The 22,001-nt window shown below is 36.3% G+C and overlaps 1 protein-coding gene and 1 long non-coding RNA gene across 2 annotated transcripts; one reads left to right on the forward strand and one right to left on the reverse strand.

Moving 5' to 3' along the window:
• The first annotated feature begins 1,512 nt into the window (after positions 1-1,512).
• LOC100709123 (integrin alpha-M) lies at positions 1,513-19,233 on the forward strand. The gene is made up of 30 exons (XM_005448333.3): positions 1,513-1,688; positions 4,730-4,832; positions 4,996-5,099; positions 5,480-5,550; positions 6,146-6,260; positions 8,147-8,274; positions 8,396-8,541; positions 8,944-9,094; positions 9,645-9,789; positions 10,314-10,387; positions 10,551-10,671; positions 11,436-11,575; positions 11,694-11,834; positions 11,926-12,138; positions 12,255-12,388; positions 13,065-13,207; positions 13,315-13,469; positions 13,580-13,705; positions 15,943-16,016; positions 16,185-16,326; positions 16,416-16,514; positions 16,610-16,689; positions 16,761-16,847; positions 16,959-17,028; positions 17,815-17,913; positions 18,045-18,125; positions 18,233-18,343; positions 18,489-18,602; positions 18,700-18,810; positions 18,993-19,233. Exons 1-30 carry the CDS (start codon positions 1,652-1,654, stop codon positions 19,086-19,088), a joined length of 3,411 nt encoding a protein of 1,136 aa, XP_005448390.1. The 5' UTR covers positions 1,513-1,651; the 3' UTR covers positions 19,089-19,233.
• LOC106098382 (uncharacterized) lies at positions 3,125-5,044 on the reverse strand. Its single transcript, XR_001224591.2, has 3 exons — positions 4,970-5,044; positions 3,761-3,798; positions 3,125-3,675 (listed from the first exon to the last, which is right to left on the reverse strand). It is a non-coding gene; the product is annotated as an uncharacterized LOC106098382 (long non-coding RNA).
• Positions 19,234-22,001: the final 2,768 nt, after the last annotated feature.

Genomic DNA, 22,001 nt, shown 5'->3' on the forward strand with positions numbered 1-22,001 from the left:
CGGTCTCGGTTTTGGTCTCGTCTTGACTTTGTCTTCGTCTTGACTCGGTGTGTCTTGGTCTTGGACTTGTCTTGGTCTTGGTTTCGGTGGTCTTGACTACAAGTCTATTATAAATATCTGATAAGAGGGAAAAACTGACAGGCATTTCAATTAAAGCTACAAGCTGTGTCTCAATTAAATAAATAAAACAAAGAAAAACATTAATATACACTATGAAAATATAGTTCAGCCTCAGTTGTGTGATCACACACAATGCCTGCATAGATGCCTGCATAGAGGGCAATAACCAGGGCTTGTTACCACTACAATTGCTAAAAAAAAAAGCTATAAAAATAATATATACAAAAGCAAAAGTGTTCTGAATCACATTTAGATCATCTCAATAAATATTTGGGATTTGGGTATTCGTTTTAGTTTGATATTGCAAAACTTGATACAGTGTTACATTACCAGGAGGAAAATCATACCTCATTCACCCCACCACCACACAAGGAAGTTATTTCCCTCATTGACACTATCCAGTTAAGCACCAGGCTCTACTTCCTCTATGTAAGGTGTGTCAGTAGGATTAAGGATCTCCTTGAAGTACTCTTTCCACACTGTCCACTGATGTCACTACAGTAGACCATCTTCCATTAATCAGTCTGTGTTTATCAGGATCAGGTTACACATTCACATCTTCAGGTTTTACTACACATCACATGGCTTTCAGTTTCTCTCATTCAAAAAGCTTATGAAACAAAACACATTTTGAAAAGACGTGAAATGTTGCGCCTTGGATATGCTCAGAGCATCAGGTGTAAGTTTGTGGTGTGAAAAATATACTTTAACACTCGTGGGGAGGGTGACTTCATGTAGACTTCCTCATGCAAGAGTCAGCTGGTTAGTCATCTACCAGTGAGGCGAGGCTCAAAAATGAACTATTTTTAGATGTTCAAATTGCTGCTAAGTACTGAAAATGTATTCACTTTATGTGCATATCAGGATAATGTGCTCACAAAAGATCCACACTGTTCAAGATTAGGGTTATTAGGGTATGAACAGTCAACCACACACGAAGTAGGAACATAATAAATCCAGGCCTCTTTGTCGCTTGCAAAACTGCCAAGATATCAAATTTTCTCACTCATAGATGTTCAGATGAAGTCACATGAAAAGCAGAAAGTGAATTTTTATTTTTAGATTTCTTTTTCTTTATTACAATTAAACAATTGCTTTTAAATTTGATTAAGACCAACTTTTTACCAAAAAAAATATTTTCACACTAGCAAATAACAGACTGATAGAACCTTAGATTGAAGGTTTTTGTTTTGCTATTTCTTATCTTCATATTCATAATCACAGTGATTTTATCTTGTGGCTCAGAAACTAATAAACTATCCAATGTGTTTACTGTAAGTGTCACTATTGTTTACTTAAAAAATAAGTGTTTAATTCACATTAAACAACACCACCACAGTGTAGTTTGGCATCAAACAGACAGTGCTGCCAGTATTGTAGCTCCTCCTACATAACAGTTCCTCTTAATGAACCTCTTACCTTTGAGGAACTCTCTTATGATTTTTGCATTTTAATTTCACCTCCTCCTCTGAAACTTTCAAGAGAAGTAATACTGAACTGTGTTGTTTACGTTTTCCGTGGGAGTGACAGAATGGACTGGATAATTAGTGCTACGCTACTCTTGTCAGGTAAGACAAGCTTGCGCATTCTGTGTTTGTCTTTTATTCATTAATAATAAATGTCTGCAAACAGTAAAAATATGTTAGTAAGTTTTTCTACTAAATACACACAGCACAGTGACAAAGTGTCTAAAAAATATATTTCTTGTGGAATTAAAAACAAGTAGGGACTACAGATTAGCAAGGGAAAGCAAATCATTTATAAATACTTTTGTAATGGCCATTTCCTTATTTGCATTTTTCTCCTCTATCTCTGCAATCAACTCAGTTAACTTCTGACTGTATAAATAGTTTAATTACTAAAATGTTTATGAGTTTATTTCCTGAATCGTCAAACATAACAAAAGTAAATTCTTACTTACAACCCAAAACGAACTGTAGAACTGGACATAAAATCCAATATACTTATTACTTCTTGTGTATATATCCATTTCCTATGACCATGTCCCTCAGTGGCCAAGCTCAGCAAGCCCCAGACCCAGATCCAGCCGTGTAGGCACACACCCACACACTCGCACACACACACTCGCACACACACCCAAGCCATTCACTTACTCTCTCACACATGTCCACCCATTAACAACACAAGCAGTGGACCAGATGCGAGCTTGTGATCTGTTTTGGGAAGTACTTAGCCCTAACACATGCATTCTGAGAGCTGTATAGATCCAGTCTATGAAGAATGTACCAAAAATCTAAATTTGTATAGAGCGGCTAATAAAAATTTGAGTTTACCCAGTCAAAGGCTTTCTTTGTAGCTAAAAAGACAACTGCGGTTTCTAATTTATTGATGGAGCAATAATCTGTTATATTTATATTATATTTATTAGTCTGTGTGTTTTTTTAGTGGTGGAGTGTTTACCCTTTTTGATCAGGATGTATTATGAATCAAGTGATTTTATGCTAACCTTCTGACAAGGACTTTGCAGAGTATTTTAAGATCACTCTGAATTTGAATTTCCATTTACCAAACAAAAAAGTAGGTGCTATCATAGGCCAAAGTTCTTTGTAACACTCAGCTGGAAAACCATCTGGATCTGGGGCTGTGTCAGAGAGACTGGCACTGGTGCATGATCGCTGATAGTGATATAATGAAGCTAACTAAAAACTATGCGAGAATGTGAGTACTGGAGTAGTGTACTGGTTATAAGAAGGTGTAATCCCTGAGAGTGGGGTGATGTTAATGCCAAGCATTGCAAAGACCAAAATCACTCATGTATTGTTTATGAATGTCTGTGGACTGCCCGTTCCTTTGACTCACTGCTGTACTGAGCCTGTCAATTTCAGGATTAAATACCTATTATACATGGTGTCAGAGTGATCAGTGATCAGAAATTAAAGTGAAGGTGTTATGAAAAAAGAAGGGGTTATCAACATTTGATTCCTAGATACTGGAAATACATAAATACTGAGCTTGGATCTAAGTGGATCTAAGTTTTACAAATCTACCTTCTGGGTCTGTAATAACAGCTACTAACAGTAAGTTTATTCTTCTGCTAATTAGTACGGCTACACCTCTGTTTTTTGAGTTGTAGCAAAATAAGAATGTGTGAGGAAACTGTGGGAAAGTGTGTGCACAGATGTTTCGGACCAATGAGTCCAAATTGTAGAAAGATAATGTCTGCCATTTAACGGGTTAGAAAGTTTAAGCCTCTTTTACTTCAAACCAACTTCCCATACATGCCATGCGACAAATCTCAGTGTGGTCATGTATAACCTATCCTAGTACTAGCTAGGATCAGTACAGCCATTGTGTGGTGTTTTGGTCATGATAAAGCTGCCCTTTGACATACAGCTTATTGACCACGATGACAGCCTGGGAGCCTCCGTGAATGAGCCTTTTTTGGATAGAGAACAGGAACTTGCATCACTCCAGCATTTCCTTTGGAAACTGCAAACATGCAAGTCTGTTCCTCTCAGCTGCCAGCTGCAGCCTTGCACCAGTGTTTGAATTTGTCCACAAAAGATCGGGATCTTCATCCATCTGCTCATTTACCTTCAAAACAATGAGCACAGTGTAAGCTGATGTTTTTAACTACATCCACCCAGAGTTTCAGATAAGTCTGGATGTCATGACTCACCATTGTTTCTGGATCCTCTTCTGCCATCTCTGGTATTCCTGAAAACACCAAGCTATCCATCATGCTGTGAGCCTGGAGCTCAATAATAGTGTCTTTGATCTTTCAGTTTTCTCGGGTCATTCTTTCTCGATGAATTTCACCGACTCTCTGAGGATGGTGTTTACAGCAGCAAGTGTTTGCAGCCAGCAGCTGCTGTCTGAATTTCATTGACTCATGCAGCACTTGAAAGTCTTTTTGAAGGATTGCCAAAAGGGCCAGGCGTGAGTCACAGCTGCAGAGTTTTGTGCTTATTGACTTCAAAATGCCCACCATGTCATTGGTCTGTGGAGAGACCGGTTACAGGGAATCTTCAGAGTGAATTCTCTTCATGGATGATGCCGGTTTGCTGCTTGAGCAAGTCAGTGTGTTTGGTTTCCTAATAACAATGCGATGAAACACTGAACTGTCCAGATGTAATTTGCAGTCCTCCAGAGTGCTGAAGTTGATTAAAATATAGCTATAATTCTCATTTTTTATGACTTTCAAAGCTTTCTAGGTGTAAACTGGCAGAAAAAATTAAAAAAAAAAAAAAAAAAGAAAAAATTAGTCGAACGTTTGCAATTAGCAATTTAGCTCAGCTGCACACGCTCAGTGCTGCTGAGATTCTTGTTTGGGCTTGCATGCCTACAGCCGAGCCCTTTGACTTTGTTACATATGGATGTTGTGGTATGAAATTTTCACTGTATGGTAATCAAATCAAAAAGCATTTAAGCTTCCACAATGAAATCTAATAACTTCCAAGCAAGTAACTGCTTTGAGCACAATATTCTGAGCTTTTTAGTCACTACTGCTGATGAAAGGGTTAAAAAAAATCCCACAGCCTAGTTTTCTCAATGTGATTTGTAATTAGAAGCGCTATAACCACATTTTCATTCTTATGAAGGCTTTAAATAAAACTTCTGATGTTTTTCTTTCTTCTTAAATTTTCAGTGTTTAGTGCCACACTTTGTTTCAATATTGAGCCCGTGGCTTGGAAGACCCTGAGGAACTCTGCTGCTGGTTTTGGTTACCAGGTGGTTCAAAGACAATCAGAGTAAGTGAACATTGGTTTCCATCTGTGTGTTTAAGATTATTGCTATTTATGTATTTATTTTGAACTACCATCTCTATTATGCCCCACAGCAAAAAATAAACATATAAAATACTTGTAGTTTTGTAGTTTAGACTTACATCATTGACTGAATTTCTTTCCTCAGTCTGCTGGTCAGTGCTCCACTTGAACAGTATTCACAAAATGAAAGAGGGAGAATATATAGGTGCACCACATCTCCCCAAACCTGCCAAGATATACAATTTGAAGGTAGGTAACTGTTAATTTCTAAATGTCCTAAAACTCTGACAGTAAATATTTTGCTGTCAAAGAAATTTTGCACAAATCCAGGCACAGGAACTCGTTAAATCGGTTGATAGAGTACATATATCTAGGTATCTTACTAGGTAACATTCACTCTTCAGAAACCATATTGATTTACCAGTTAATAAAATTAAATAAGCAAAGAAAAAAAATCATTAAGATTTTTCTTTTCTATTGTTTTCAACATTTTAAAATGACATAATAGTGAAATGTAATTCTGTTTTTCTTTCAGTTTGTTACCTTCACCCTTGTGCTCTTACTTTTACAGTGTATTTTTGTGTTTTGTTTTTTAAAAAACAATAAAAATGTAATGTTTTTCATTACAGCACCAGGTTTCGCAGTCAACATGTCGCTTGGTTTGACTATGAAAAGCGATCAAACAGCACAAAACACTGTGGTGAGTTACTGAACTGCAGACATTACCAGTGCTTTGTTACATTCTCTAACGATCAAAATCTTCTGTCCTCTGTGTGTCAGATGTTTTATTATAATATCAAAATGCATGAAAGTCAGTTTGCCTGCCACCTGTCCCAAACTGATTTATTGGGTACAATAACTATAACAGCAAATATTAAATTTATACTTTCACATATTTCGAGTTAGAAACGCTCCAAGTACACGGGACTGGATTGAAATTAGATACTTTTATATTTAAGGTTTACAGATTTGTAGTTGTAGTGCTAACTATGTGTCTGTGTGGATAGTGTATTAATAATGTGCTTAATAAGTTGTGAAGGCTCTAAAGTGCTGTAAAATTAACTAATGAAAAAATTAAAATCATGTTTTAAAATGCTCAAATTTCTCCCTTAACGTAAAAATGATTGATCATATCAAGGTAAAAATTTGCACAACTTCTTTAAAAAGCTAAAGTTTTTTTTTTCTTTTTAATCACCAATTCTGAACAGTCATATAAGAATTTGTTTTTTGTCAAATTGGTTGATCTCAAACAATAAACCATTGTTTAATCACATCTTGGCTTTGTCTCCTCTCAGGTGTGTGGTCCAACCATTGCAAAGGACTGCAAAAGCATCACCATGTACAACGGGGTGTGCTTTCAGTTGTACCGTTATAATAGGCTTGGACCACCCGTACCTTCTTCTATTCAAGGTAACAGTAAAAGGAGTTTGTAAAAGAGACACGCTTTAACACATACTCTCTTATACATGTCAGCATAATTTAAGGCAGATCAGAAAAAGCAGTGGAGCAAATAAAAAAATACTTTTTTGGAAGATGAGATTGCTGCAAAGGTAGAAGGGACACCAGGCTACATGTATGACTTGTATGACTTGGTGTAAAAAAGCCATTTAAAAAAGAGATGATAGTCAAGGCCAAATCTGAAGCCACACCCCTAAAAAACTTGCAGGAAAAACACCTAAATCAAGTTTAGATATTGCTTAGAAATCATTTCCTTTTTTTTTTTATAATTATTTTTTATATTTTTATTGAAAAGGGCTTGTTACAATAAAGTGCATTGATATTATTTAGTCAAATGGAAAAAAAAAAGACTTTTTCTTAGTCCTTTTGTTTTACATTCAGATAACAAAAAGTGAGCTCAGTGGCTTGACAGTGTATACATAATGCAGCACATTTAACTTATTTACTTAAAGTACATTCAACACATATTATGAAGTAGAGGGTCGACCTGGCATTATACAATACATGGGAGATACACCAATTCAGGGCTGATGTTACCTAAATTCAGGGCGGATGGGGGACACAAAGCTAATCCAATTATTCCATATCTTGTAGAATTTATCTTTTCGAATTTTTAAGGAGAATGTCAATTTTTCCATGTTAAATATTTCAAAAACCACATTAAACCAATCCTCAAGTGTTGGCGGAGTTGGATTTAGCCTCTTTTTGGTTATTGATTTTTTGCTGGCCACTAATAGCGCTTGTAAGAGCTTTGTGTCCCCTCCCTGGACCGAGCCAGCAACCAGGCCCAAGTACAAATTTACAAAATTAATATCAAATTTTATCTTAAAGACCTCGCACAGAGTTTTATGAATTCCCATCAGTAATTTTTTAAATTATGGCAATCCCAAAAGATATGGTAATGATGTGCCTCTTCTGATCCACACCTTCTCCAGCATTCCCCTGTCCCATTTTTATATCTAGTTTGATGAGGGGTTTTGAAAAATCTAATAATATTCTTCCAGCAGTGGTCTCTTCAAGATAGTGAACTTGTTGAGTACCTTGCCTGAAGAAGCACATTATATAGTTTGGAGATTGCCTTTCTCAGAGAACCAACATATGCCAATTTAACTATCTTAAAAATTCCTGACTCAACCGAGTTTGGGTTTGGGATATTGCAATGTTTGTTAAAATAATCCCACATTTGAAGAAACCTGAAGAAATCTACTTGTCTTAGGCCATTTCTTATTTGTAAAGATTGAAAACTCTGTAGTGTCCCTTTATGTGTGAAGGAATGGAATGTTGTTAGTCCACTCTCTATCCAAGACTGAAATCTTTTATCACTTTCATTTGGTTTAAATTCTGTATCGTAAGCACACCATCTAAATTCTTTTAGTATTCGTTCACTAGAAATCATTTCCACATCACAAATTAGGTTTTGTAAATAATTATTTTCCTTTTTGAATGCATACTTTAGATAGTCTATTTAGAGTTAAAGTTGGATCTTTTACATCAACTTTATTAAGAATTTACATTAAAGAGAAGCTTGTCTAAGTGAGGTATTTATGGTAACCCCCACCCACAAAGTCCCAAGTCTTGCACTGCATTCAAGCACTTCAAGCAACTTCTCCTTTTAATGTGTGCCTTCCTCTTCTTTGTTATTTATACTTGTTGTCTTAGTATTTATATTTCCTGCACAGTTGGTGTGAGCAGCCATAGTTTCATTGTACATGTACAATGTGCAACAAAGGGCTATTCTTTTCTTTTCTATTCTATTGTTTATATAATATGAGTATGAGGAAAATGTTAAAATTAACCCTTAAAAATGTATTTCATTCTGAAATTAATCTCTTTGATAGGGTGCCCACTGCAAACAGACATTGCCTTTCTGTTGGATGGTTCAGGCAGCGTGTCTCAGCCTGATTTTCAAACAATGAAGAGATTTGTGAAAGAGATAATTCAATCATTTCTCTCAAGTGAAACACAGGTGAGCAGCTGTTGTCGCTCTGTCAGTAAAATCATGGCACAGATATAAAATAGTTCCATTGTTATTTCTATTCAGCCCCATACAAATAATGTTTTACATGTTTTCATTTCTGCCTTTTCAGTTTTCTGTTTCCCAGTTCTCCACTGATCCAGAGGTTCACTTTAACTTTAAGAAATTTTCCTCATCTGGATCAGTGGAGACTGACATCAATGGAATCAGACAGCAGGGTGGATCTACTTACACAGCTAAGGCCATCACACATGTTGTGTAAGTAATACAATGATATTACTGAAGCACTGCAGTTACCTCATTGTTTGGACTTCCTGTCCAGATGACTTTTTTTCTTTGAATCTGACCACACTAATCTGACTGTGTGACTGCGGGAAGCCTTTTAAATGGGACACTGTACTCAGACTTGGGTTTTAAAGTATCTTCATGGCACCAAAAATTCAAATGTTTGCAGATTTAAATTTGAAAAAAACAAAAACAAAAAAAACTTGTATTACATTGATTTGTACAAAAGTAAAAAAAAACAAAAAAACAAAGCAAAACAGAATGATGTATGCTTAAATAACAATCATGCAGTTTACCTGATAGTATATAATTTACAAGATCAACTGTAAAACAAAACAATCTTTAGAAATTAGATTTTTTTTTTTTATTTGACAGGAACAATGTTTTCACACCACAAAGAGGTTCCAGACCAAATGGGAAGAAGGTCTTGATAGTAGTTACTGATGGGCAATCTAATGACCGGTATGATCTACGAGATGCAACAAAGCAAGCAGAGAGTAAAAACATTGTTCGATTTGCTATTGGGGTAAGTACTTCCATTATTTAAGCTTGCAGAATGTTGCGTTTTATACTAATACTTGGTTTTGTTCACTTGTCACACTACAGTCCCATTATGCTGCACTATAGGGAGACAGGTCCTGAGCCACTGACTCACTACACCTTCAGAAGCTGCTTTGTCATAGAGACCCAGTCTATGAAGCTCATAATTTTTGTGCTGTGTTAACGCCACAGGAGGTTAAAAGTGTTTTCAACTTTTACACTGAGTTGGCATGGCTCTAAATGCTTCCACTTTGAAATAATACCATTTATAGTCAATCGTGGAAAATACAGGAGGGATTAAATTTCACAAACTGACTTGTTGCAGCAGTGAGATCACATTACAGTACCACACTCATATTAGGTAAGGTCTTTAAAATGACTAATTCTTTCTCAAATATTTGTTAAGGCTAAGTAATGGCTTAGTGATGTGTGTAAATTTTACTGTAAATCAGGTGAAGTATAAGGACTGTATTTTATTAAAGTGAGCAAATAATCTTGCTTAATATGAGGACTCAAACATATCTGTAAAATCTTAGGTGGGCAGCGCATTTAGGCTCCCTGATGCAAGAAGAGAACTGCGCACCATTGCATCCACTCCCTCATATGTGTTTGAGGTGGAGAACTTCGACGCACTTGAAGTAATAAGACAGAATCTGCAGGACAAAATTTTCTCCATCGAAGGTACGAACATGAATTTATTGTTTCAACTTTGTTAAAATTCCTGTAAATGTTTCAAAAATTCAAATAATTACATTATATTAAATATTATTTTTAGCTGCCTATTGAATTGAAGCAGTGAACTTTCATTTGTTGTGTAAACTGCTACACTATGAAGCAACTAAAATGACCACATTGTATCAACTTTATTATATTTTATTCATTAGATTCACATTTTAAATTAAACATCCTGTAACTTTACATTAGAGAAATGAACAATAAATGCTGTTATAATAAACAGTAAAAAAAAATAATTTGAAATGATTTACTATATTAATGAATGTAATAATAATGCTAAATTTCATGCTAAGCATGCTATTACTATAACTTTTTGAAAGGAAGAATCCATTTTCAGATACTTTTATAATAAACAAATTATTTGAAAATTGTACTTAGCATAATGAAGCATAGTGAGAGAATGAACCTGTATGAATGAATATGTTGTATTGTGTCTCTCTTTTACCTTCTCATTTATTTTTCTGATACAGGATCTCAAAGCAGTGGAGAGTCACTGGAAATGGAAATGTCTCAAGAAGGATTCAGTGCAGTTTATGTGCCTGGGGTAATTAAAACTACCAGAAACTCACCAGACAGTCTAGTCATAGAAAGAAAGATTCACATGTGCCTGTCCGGCAGTTTTTATGACCTATAGGCAAATAAACATTTATACAGTTAAATCAGTTTAATAAATTATATATAAAATGTATTTTCTGTCTGCACTGTAGGGAATTCAGATGTCTATTGTTGGTGCAAACGAGTGGAAGGGAGGCTACGTGCAATACACAACAGGAGGCCAGAAGCTGAAAACATATGAGGATGTGTCTTTTGAGCCTGACAGTTATCTTGGTAAGAATATTACAGCTTTAACAGTCTAACTCATACACATGTAATCATGTATATACACAGCTCTGCTCCAGTTCTTTCACTCAGACACACTAATGAGTTTGCAAAACGGACACAATTTTGTCATGAACCTGCTGTGTCAGGCAGGAGAAAGGACGCAAATGCAGAACTCAAAACACAGGGATGAACTGAAGGAGGCTGCTTTATCGGCGTGGCAAAACTTACACAAAAAACACTTATAAAACCAAACCAAAACCTAGAAACTGGGAACTAAAACCAAAACACTGGGAAACTCAAGATTGCAATCTCTGGGAGCACAACAAGAGAAACCCACAAGCATGAGGGGACGATGCAACGCTGACTGAGAGAAACACAGGGCTAAAATACGCGGAGGGATAACGAGGGAATAGGACACAGGAGGAGAGGACACCTGGGAGTAATCAAACACAACAAGACAAGGGGAAGCCAAACTAGACACACTACTATGAGACACAGACTTACAAAGTAAAACAGGAAACATAACACATAAATGTAGACTTGACAAGGGGATACAGCTGACAGGGGAGAGAGAGCAACCATGAAACACAGAGACAAAAACCAGAATACTAAGAACGCTAACACCAAAACCAAAAAACTAGAAATGATAAATACTGACAGAATCAAAGTTCAATAATAATGTAAAACACTGGGTCACTGACCCAGGACCAGGACAAATTTAAATGGAGGCATCTTAATCTTTCTTCCCCTTTCAAATACCTAAATTCTAGGTTACTCCATGGCAATTGCTAAAGCTCAACGTGGCTCTCTGACAGTTGTTGGTGCTCCAAGATATAAACACAGAGGAGCTGTGGTCGCTGTTAACAGAGAAAACTTAGAAAACCAAAAGATTGAGTCCTTTTCATCACAGGTATGTTTTTGCAGCAAGACAAACCTGAATCAAATTGTAAAATTATTTTCTCAAAAATAAAAGCTGTTTCAGTTACACAGTTTTTCTAATTAATAATTTTTTGCTTTAACATTATCAGACTGGTCAATATTTTGGAGCAGAGGTGTGTACCATGGACATAAATAATGATGACATCACTGATCTAATCTTCATATCAGCCCCAATGTACATGGAGCCTGATAGAGAGGGAAGAGTTTATGTTTGCAGATTAATTGATTTGGTAAATCACAGTTTTATCTACTACAATAAAATTAATGAGTTAGTTTGTTTATAATTTAATGACCATAAAATATTCACTCTCCTCCTTTTAGTTTGTGGAGTGTAATTTCGATGATCCGTTAGTACTAAGAGGACATGCAGCTGTCAAAGGAAGGTTCGGCTCTTCTCTTGCTGTACTGCCTGATCTAAACTCAGATGGATTCAGGGATTTGGCAGTTGGAGCACCTTTGGAGAATAATGGTGAAGGCAGCATCTACATATTCCACAGTGAAGGAGGAGAAAGAATCAGTCCTACTTACTCACAGGTACAAACATCAAAGAACTCACAATGATGACTAAAATCATCTACCACGTAATTCCAATATCTATACAATCTACAGTTGGAATATATAATCTGATTAAAATATTTCAATGTACACAGAGAATAACTGGCTCTGAGGTCCAGTCAGGACTGAAGTTCTTTGGCCTGTCAATCAGTCAGTCATCTTTTGACCACAGTTTGGACCGACTGCCTGACTTAGCAGTGGGTTCAAAGGGCAAAGTTGTCTTACTGAGGTAAGTTCAAGATAATGCAATCATACATTACTTTCGTTTATGATAATTCTATCATTTTTGTTGATGGTGAACCTTAATGAATTCACTAATGAATAAAAGTTCACGTCAGTTTGAAATATAGAACAGGGTAAAACATATTTATTTTTCAAAGGTCAAATTATATTAATGAAAGTTTATAATTTTAAAAAGGTAACTAATCAATGGATTTCCTTTTTCTAGTTATCTTAACACATGATTGAAAATGCTCTACGGGTTAAAGAAGCAATAAAAGTGGTTGGTTAAGCATCTAGAATTATAGTCTGTGTTCAGTCTTGTTGTAATAAATGATTTCCACTCAGAAATTGAAATGCATGCATTACCCCAAAACAGAGGATTTAATAAAATAGTGTGTAGTAAAGTCATGTTAACGTTATGAAATAGTTATCATTTAGTAAGCCAATTGGTATGATAAAGTTACTTAACTGAAACACTATTGTTCTAGAGTTATAAAAATTCAATCAAAAAGCGTTTCCTTAAATATTTATTTAAGATTTGTTGTATAAATAATTAATTGTCATTTACAACATTTCAGCTTGAAAAACGACATTTTTAGGTGACTCAAAATTCTGTAGCTTTAAGTTTGGTACTAATTAAAACCCCAAATGTAATTTATATGTTTTTTCCCCCTACTTTCCAGATCAAGACCCATAGTAATGGTAAAAGCTGAGGTGTTATTCAGCCCAAACCAAATTCCTACTCAGAATGTAGACTGCTCAAAACCATTGGAGAACACAGCTGAAATCTGTTTTACCATGAGCAGAGTGTCTACAGTCAACACAGGTTCATCATTCACCTCACTTTTTGTAAAACAAAAAAGCCACTGTCCATTATTTTAATGTTAATGTCTGAACATTTGTAACATTTATATCAAAATGTATTTGTTCCAGCTCAAGCAAGGATTGATTACACGTTAACACTGGATGCTTCTCGCAAATCTCCAACCAACCGGGCTTACGTCAGTGGGAAACAACAAGAGCAGTCTGGATCAGTTACTGTTGACTTACGAAACCGACAATGTTCAACTGTAAAATTCATTATCGAGGTAAAATCTAAACATCTGAAAAAGTACTAAAACCAAGAGAGATTCAAGTCATTAAACAAAAGATTGTTTTTTCAGAGTCCTCTAAACTTAACATTGTTCTCTTCTTGCAGGCCTGTCCAGAGGATGCTCTTAATGTACTTTCCAATGAGCTCAAATTCATATTTGATGGGTTGCCCTCAAACACAAATCTCAGGCCAAGTCTTGCCCCACAGACTCAAACAGCAACTATTTTTCCGGTAAGTAACCCAAGAAAAAAAATATCATCCAACTAAAAACAAACCCAAAGAACATTTGACTGGATAACTAAGCCTAGCCAAAGTTAAGAAACAGCTTTAGTTTTGCACTTTCATTTTCAAATTCCTTGTATTGTTGGTATGTGATTGACTTATACCTTTTGGAGACACTTCTACTCAAGTACTGGAAGTAAATGAGTTATATTTACTCCAGTGGTGTACCCCTACAATACATGCAAGCTGTGCAAAGAACTGCTTTCTGTATGCAATTGTTTTTATTGCATTGTTCTTTGTGAAGAAATATTCTTCAAGAAGAAGAACAATATGTACTTAATTATATTGCAATTTGTGGTGCAAATGACGCTTAGTTTTTGCTTGAAGGGGGCTAGAGCAAAGGCAGTCTGCAAACACTCACAGACTGCCCTTCTGCCTGCAGACACTGTTTGTTGTCAGATGAGGACAGCGTCAGAAACACATGGTACATCCAGTCTTTAGGTTAATCTTGCATGTGCTGTTGATAGTCCACCAGTCAGCTATCGAGAAAAGTGAAGTTATGACATCCAAAGAGCTGAAGTGAAACCAAGTGTTAAAAACAATGTCAAGTGCCCATGGCAGCTACTGTGTGTACTTTGCACAATCTATTTTTGACCTTTTATGACTTTTTTCTCTTTTTTTGCATATTTGATCTATTCCTGGTGAACTCTACTGTTTCCCGTTCCCCTATTCTGGACCACTTGTCAACAAATCAGCATTCGACTGATGCATAGGTCATTTTGTCTAGCGATATGCAGTTGGGATTGTGGAGGGCTGCACAGGAGCACATTTGCAGTGGTTGAAAACCACCAAAGTGGTATACTGACTTGCAAACTGCCAAAACTTCTGATACTGTTTTTGGAGTCTGCATAAGGAGATAAAAGTATGTCTTGGACACTTTCTTGCATGTGCTTCACTCTCTTGGTGGTTGCATTATGTCCTCCAGACCTTTTTTTTTCAGTTAAAAGGTGACAGGGCTCTTCTACTTATTGGCCATGTTAAAGATCTCAGCTGTTGCTTCCTAATGGATGTGGCAACTGTCTCCGTTTGACTCACAAAAATTGTAGAGTTGGAAGGAAGAATATCTACTTGGTACCAGATCAGACATGTTGAGCGGCTCCTTGGCTCCATAGTCACCATTGCAGATGAGAAAGTAACTTCACCCTTCCCATGGCTGGATGTAGCTGCCAACCTGGCATTTCACCTTTTGAACAAGCTGGGAACTAAGCCAAATGCCTGGGCTAGCTCCATGTCTTGCCAAAAAATCTGAGCCTAATTCTCTATCTTGAATAAGGATTATTTCCACGCTGCTGGTCATAACTACAATCACCCTCCATCTGTGGGGTGCAGAATCAGAATCCTTTAATAAACCAACTAAAAAATTATGTGGTTGCTCCAAGACAGTAAGTGGCCTTCTGTTGTTGCCTCCATCTGGCAGGTGGCTGGGGGTGTCCATCTCCCTTCTTGACCAACTTTTCTGGGACCAACCTCATCACTGTGGCCAAGTAGCATTCAATTCACCCCAGGCCCTAGTAATGCTCTTCCCAGTGTTAGGGTGGTCTGCATGCCACCCACCCAGTCACCCAAACTATGGTTCACTCTAGCTCCATAGCTAGTTGAAAGGCTACTGTTGTTGTGGATGTCCACTTAGTGGAGACATCCACTAAGTGGACAATTTTATTACCTTCCATAAAATAACAGATCTCTTTAGAAAAGATCAAATTTGTCTAAAAATGAAACTCAGGCAGAAATATTTTGTTTTTGGTCCAAAAGATCAGAAACAAAAATTTTGTTCATATCAATACTACTTTTTGGAAACACATCTGGAATCTGGGCATTATTTTGGAAAGTATTCTCAGTTTTGATAAGAATATAAGGCCACAGATACTTATTTTTTTAATCACTTAAAGATATTTATCAAAAATTAAATAATTCTCAACTAAAATTGACTCAGAGAAATTAGTCTGTGCTTAAGCAGGTAAGACTAGTGTGATGTTTTATTTACAGGATTTTCCAGATAATCAGTATTATTACTTCAACTTTTTCAGAATATATCAGCCACAGACCTTACATGTACATGTAAATTTGAACATATTAACCTAGTACTGAAGGCACTTAATTGGCTCCCAGTTCAGTTTAAAATCTACTAGTTCATAAAGCAAATAATGTATACTTTATTTACATTTCCATACTGCTCTCTTTCACAGTTAGGGTTTGAGATCAACTGTGGTACTGACAACAGATGTGTTGATAACCTTAAAGTGGATTTCAGCTTCGCCAGGTGAGGCTTGCTTGTGTGAGCACAGGTATTGTTGCCATATTGTTTGAACTGAAAAATAACACGGTTTATCAAAGCTCAAAGCACATTATATTTGATGCACTGTGGCATTAGTATGCCTGTAGCTTTGTTTCCTCTCTCTTTCTCTCATCTTTCTCCATGTGCTACCAGATCCTCAGAGGTTAAAGTGGGCATTGATGAACTTTTGGATGTCACAGTCACAGTGGAGAACAGAGGAGAAAACTCCTACAACAGTCGTGTTATTCTCACGTACCCAGCTGGACTCTCCTACAGGAAGTTCACCAGTCAGCAGGTAAGGCATCAGGATCAAGTCTGTATCAGTTCATCATTGATCTGTTGCTGTTCAAATGCATCCAGGAATCATTTTGTTTTTTAATAAAGGGAAGAATTGAGTGCAACTCCTTGGACAGTGAAGATGGTTTATCACGAGGAACGACAGACTGCACTATTGACAAGCCAATTTTCAAGAGCAAAACTAAGGTTTGTTTTTTTGCAAATAACATTTTTTTATCAATTCTTTTTTCTGACTTTTGCAAAGGCAAAGAGAAGTCACTCATCTTTCTCATTCAATTAAGGCTTCTTTCATTGTCTCCTATGGGATTGACACCAACAGTCAATTTGAGAAGCAGATCTTTATCACTGCAAATGCCACCAGGTACTGTTCCTTCTTCATTTAAGTAACAGCCCCATGCATACCTTACAAATATGTTCACTTCTCTCTTTCAGTGGAAATCAGGAGCATGCCCCTACAAGTGAACTTTACAAAAGGAAATCAATTAATGTAAAATACAGCATTTTTATGACATTTGCGAGGTATGTGTTGTTTTGTTTGTAACTAAAGAAATCATGTAGTAAGTAACAAATAAGTTTGTAATAACAAGTATTATATATATTTTAAACATTAAATATACATTATCTGTTTAGCTCACTAAGCTACAACAATTTTACATTTGGGAAGAATGATTTGAAGAAACCAGTCCAACAATCAGTTAAGGTACAATTAAACTTCTACAGTAGTGTGAAAAAGTTTTTGCCTCTTTCCTGATTTACTATTTTTTGTATATGTCTGTCACACTTAAATGTTTATCAGATAATCAAAAAAAAAATGTCATTATTAGACCAAGATAATACAAAAAATCATTTATGTTATTTTTATAACATAAATTAACTGTGGTGTATCACATTTTTGGAAAGTAGTACAATTTCTCTAGCCACACCCAGGCCTGATTACTGCAACAAATCTTCTTAAGAATTCACTTAAATAGGACCTGCCTGACAAATTAAGTAAACTAAAAGATCCTCAACAGACAGACATCATACTGCGTTCCACAGAAAATCCAGAACCAACAAGAAACAAAGTAATTGAGATCTCCCACCACTTACCTCAGTTAGGGTCAGAGTTCATGATTCCAACATAAGAAAGAGTCTGGGCAAAAATAGCCTGCCTGGCAGAGCTCCAAGATTAAGTTGAACAGGTGTGTTTTTAAGCACGATTTGAATGATTAAATTGATTCTGATGTACGGATATCAACTGGGAGAGTATTCCAGAGTCTAGGGGTGGCAATGGCAAAAGCATGGTCACCTCTGGTTTTTAAACAAGACCTTGGTTGCATTAGGAGCAGGAGCACTACACTACACTACACCACCATTTAGGTGTGACAAACATACAAAAAAATAGGAAATCACTTTTTCTCAACACTGTATCTATATTTTTCTAAAGTCAATTGTATGATTTAGACCTAAAATTAATGGTTGATTGTCCTTTTCTTTATTTGTTTAGGTTACAAACGATATCAGAGAGTTTAATTTCATTGTGGTGATCAAGGTTCCAGTGAAGCTTGGTGAAAAAGACATCTGGGTGGATTTGAGCAGTCTACAGGTATTACATTTGTCAGAAGTTTTAGTTTTTGACTCCACAAATGGCTTAAATTTTGATATGGATGGATGCATGTGGTGAAACTAATAAAACTATCAAACTGTGTTTTATTTAATAAATCAACCACATTTCAGATTTCAGATTGTCAGAGAGGAAATGATGAAGAACCAAGTGTCAGAGATTTTGTTCCAAAAATACAAAAGAATAAAGTGGTGGTAAGTATGCCTCTGTACTTAACTGTTCATATTTACCCTAATTGTAGATTTAAAAAGAAATCCCATTACACTGGATCACAGCTTATGTTGCATTTTCTCACCCTCAGGATTGCTCTGTAGCCAGGTGCAGAGTGTTCAAGTGCAACTCGTTCTTGAAAAGACTGCAGAGTAGGACATACGAAATCTCTGCCAACATTAGTTCGGGATGGATAGAGCAGGTAGTTGAAGGGAAGTTTGTGTTGTCTCATTAAGATTTGTTCCTGAGTATGTACTAATAACTTGTTTTGTTTTTTTAGATAAGTATGTTTCCTGTTAAATTGAAAAACACCCAATTTTGGCTCATTGTGTTCCATTTTCTCTTAGATTGGACTTCAATCTGCCAAATTCCTCTTGACCAGTACAGCCTCTGTGGAGTATGACCAAAGCCAATACATCTACTTTTCAACAGTGTCTAACAACAATCCTCCTGTTCACAAGGTGATTACATACATAGACATTATATAGATTACATTTTTTTTCTCTTGTCTGAGTTATGAAAGAGCTTGAATATAATCCATATTCTATTATCTCTCAGCTTGAAGCAGTGGTTGAAGTATATTCTGAGGCAAATTTCACCAAAGAGATCATTGGAGGATGTCTGGGAGGGTTGGCTTTTCTGGCTTTACTCACTGCTGGTCTGTATAAGGTAAAAGACACTTTTTAGACTTTTTTTTTTTCAATTACTTGCACAGCTTTAATGTTTTTAGATAACATGTTCAGTTAAAAATAATTTAAAGGTTAGTATATTCACTCATATAGCTTTGGTATTTTCATTAATCTTTTTAATGGATGACTGGTGCATTTTTATGTTTTTCCTTGCAATTCTAGGCTGGATTTTTCGAGAGTAAGTACAAGCAGATGATAAATGACAATGCAGAGGATGATCCAGGGACTGATGGAAGTCCACCCCCGGCAGAAAAATAAAGATCACATTTGTAGTTGCATGTTTAAACTATATGAAAGCTATAGATCCTCCTTATAATTGTAGAAGTCAACATTTTGTGTAAAAATGTCAATGCTACCACATTTGACTAATTAAACCAAAAACAGCTTGCTGTGTCTGACATCATTCCCTCACCCACTCATTCACTGTTATCTCTGACAAAGTTTCCTCACATTTTCAAAGTGGCTCTTTTTTGATGAACACTTTACTATACAATGAATATTTCTGAGTTAGAATGGCAACCATTGTACAGCGAATTAGAATTTTTGTGTTTAGTGCAGTGCGATACCTGCAAATTCTTGTTATTTTATGTAGTTTTGTGCTGATAGTGTTGGCGCAACTGTCTCTTTAGCACCACCAATAGGTATTTTGTGAATAGTTTTGACACATAGTGACACTGCAGGAAGTGGAAAGAAGTAGGAATTTTTAAGGAAGCTACACATGACTGCAACCAATCCACATGCATCAGCCCTTAATCCTTAGTCTTTTCTGGCATCATCTGTATGTATATTGTTTATATGATCAAAAACAACAAAAAATCCCACCAAGGTGTAGTGTGTTGTTTAAAACATAGTGCTATCAGTATTGTAGCTCAGTGTACACAGAGCTTCCTCTAAATCGCTGACGTAACTCTGAACAGTCACCCTGTAACTTCTGCATTTTGGTTTTCAACTCTGACTTTGTCAGCAGCATCAAAACGTCACTCATTTCTCAAACTACTTTCATGGATGTAACACAGTGGACTGTTTAGTTTGATGCATGCACAGTCATTCTGGTAACAGCATCCTAAAAAGTTGATTCTGATCATCTGGATGTAGTGTTTTTAGTGGAAGAAACATTCATAAACTCATCTAAGTGAGTTTTGCAGTCTCAGCTGTCTGCAGGTTTCAGCAACCTTATAAATTAGGGGTGTTAAACATAAGGCCTTGGGGCTAGTGTTGGCCTGACAAAGACTTTAATCCTGCCCACTGGACACCTTGAAAAAGAGGACATAAATTTTAGACTTTTAACTGTATACATATATATTTTATAAGTGTTAAAGATTTTCCTACAGATAAACACACACACACACACACACACACACACACAACCTGCAAATATCAGCAAGACCTATTTGTTCAAAGCAGTTGGAAGGCCCAGTCTCCACAGAGCTTCTGCTTAGACCCAGACTCATGTCAATTTTATCCCAGAGTCCACACCAGAGTCAGCACACCACTCAACAGCTCGCAATTTCCAAATCCTGTGCACATGGACAGAACATGGTGAACATAACTTTACAACAAATCCAAACAATAACCAAACTAGGAGTAGCACTTCACTCGCTGCTTTCAAGGCACCAAGCCATCAAAACCTGATGCACTGCTGAATCCTTTCAAAGCTGCCCAAAGGAACTCATCAGAGCGAGTGTGTGATTGGCACCAGGTATGTGACCCTGAAGGCCAGAACATATAGGCCAACGCGCACACACACACACACACACACACACACACACACACACAAAAACACAGGGAAAAATGGAGAATGGAGGCACAGACTTGAAACACAGACAGAAGCCAAAAACACAGAGACAAGGGAACAAGAAGAAAACATCAAAAAACATCATTTATGACTAAACTGAAGATCTGATATAATATACTGGAGAATATATTAGAGAAAACAGAAAAACTCACACACAGGGAAATCAACAAAACTAATAGAATCTAGAAACAAGCCCACTTCTCAGTATCAAAACAGCAACGAGTTAATAAGATTCAAAAATGTCCAAAACACAAAACACCGGGTTAAAGACCTAATGACCATGGCAGCACAACCATTCATACTAAATAACAGTAATCAAATACAAAGGGTCTCTCTAGAGTAAAAAATAAGAACATTTTCTGTGAATTAACAAAACCTTTGTTAACTTGATTTAATTACCTGGAAATTTTTCCCATGATTAAATTGTGTTCAACAGATTATTGTTTTGAATGAGACCATATCATCTAGCTATATTTTTGTTATATTAGTACTACTGCTACTACTACTACTACTATTACTTGTGAGTACAAATGGTTGTCTTTCTCTCTGTGTTAGTCCTATGACAGACTGGTGATGTGTACCCCACCTCTCGCCCTACGGCAGCTGAAATATGCTCAAAACAGGAAATGGACACCATGACATCTTCTTCTGACAAATGCGTTCCAAGTCAGGACGTTCAACCTACTTGAAATAATAAAGCACTCTTTTCAGGATAACATTTAATCCATTCAAGATTAAAAACAAATTCCTGTAAATGTTCTAGTTATAAAAAAATAGTTAGTTTTTGGACATTAACATATTTTTGGCCATTGAAGAATATTACATTTCTTCACCTTGAATAATTTTGTTGTTTTTACACTGTATGATTTGAGTCAGTACTGAGTCACAGTGACGTGCTGTCAGTATTAACAGTAATCCTTGTATGTTTGGTCAACACACTGGAACTGAAAGGGTGTTGTCTAAAGTAGAGGTATATTTGCACCCATGACCCCATCATCACCGCTCACACCCGTTTTGATGTGGAGAAGTAGCAGCTCTCCCAAATGAGTGATCTCCTCAACCATATCTCAGAGGAAGTGGATTTCCATCGTATACATCTATAAATACAATCTTTCAGTCACTAATAAATGATTTGCTCATAGATGGTCTTAGAAACACAGATTGATCAATATCGAGAGCTTTGCTTTCATGGTCAGCTCTCTGTTTACCATGACAGACTGGTACAGTCTCCATACCACTGCAGATGCTGTACAAATCTATCTGTTAATTTCTTATTCCACTCTCCACTAATTTTTAAGGACACCACATGAAGAAACCATAAGAATCACATCATCCAGAAAAAGGAGAGAGGTGACCCCAGGGCTATGAACCTGGAA

The sequence above is a fragment of the Oreochromis niloticus genome, linkage group LG8, assembly GCF_001858045.2.
Source record: "Oreochromis niloticus isolate F11D_XX linkage group LG8, O_niloticus_UMD_NMBU, whole genome shotgun sequence".
Lineage (NCBI taxonomy): Eukaryota > Metazoa > Chordata > Actinopteri > Cichliformes > Cichlidae > Oreochromis > Oreochromis niloticus.

Coding starts and splice junctions, on each gene's coding strand:
- LOC100709123 (XM_005448333.3), top strand. CDS start 1,652: ATGGACTGGATAATTAGTGCTACGCTACTCTTGTCAG. Junction 9,095..9,644: donor TTGTTCGATTTGCTATTGGG/GTAAGTACTTCC, acceptor GTAAAATCTTAG/GTGGGCAGCGCATTTAGGCT. Junction 11,835..11,925: donor TTTGCAGATTAATTGATTTG/GTAAATCACAGT, acceptor TCCTCCTTTTAG/TTTGTGGAGTGTAATTTCGA.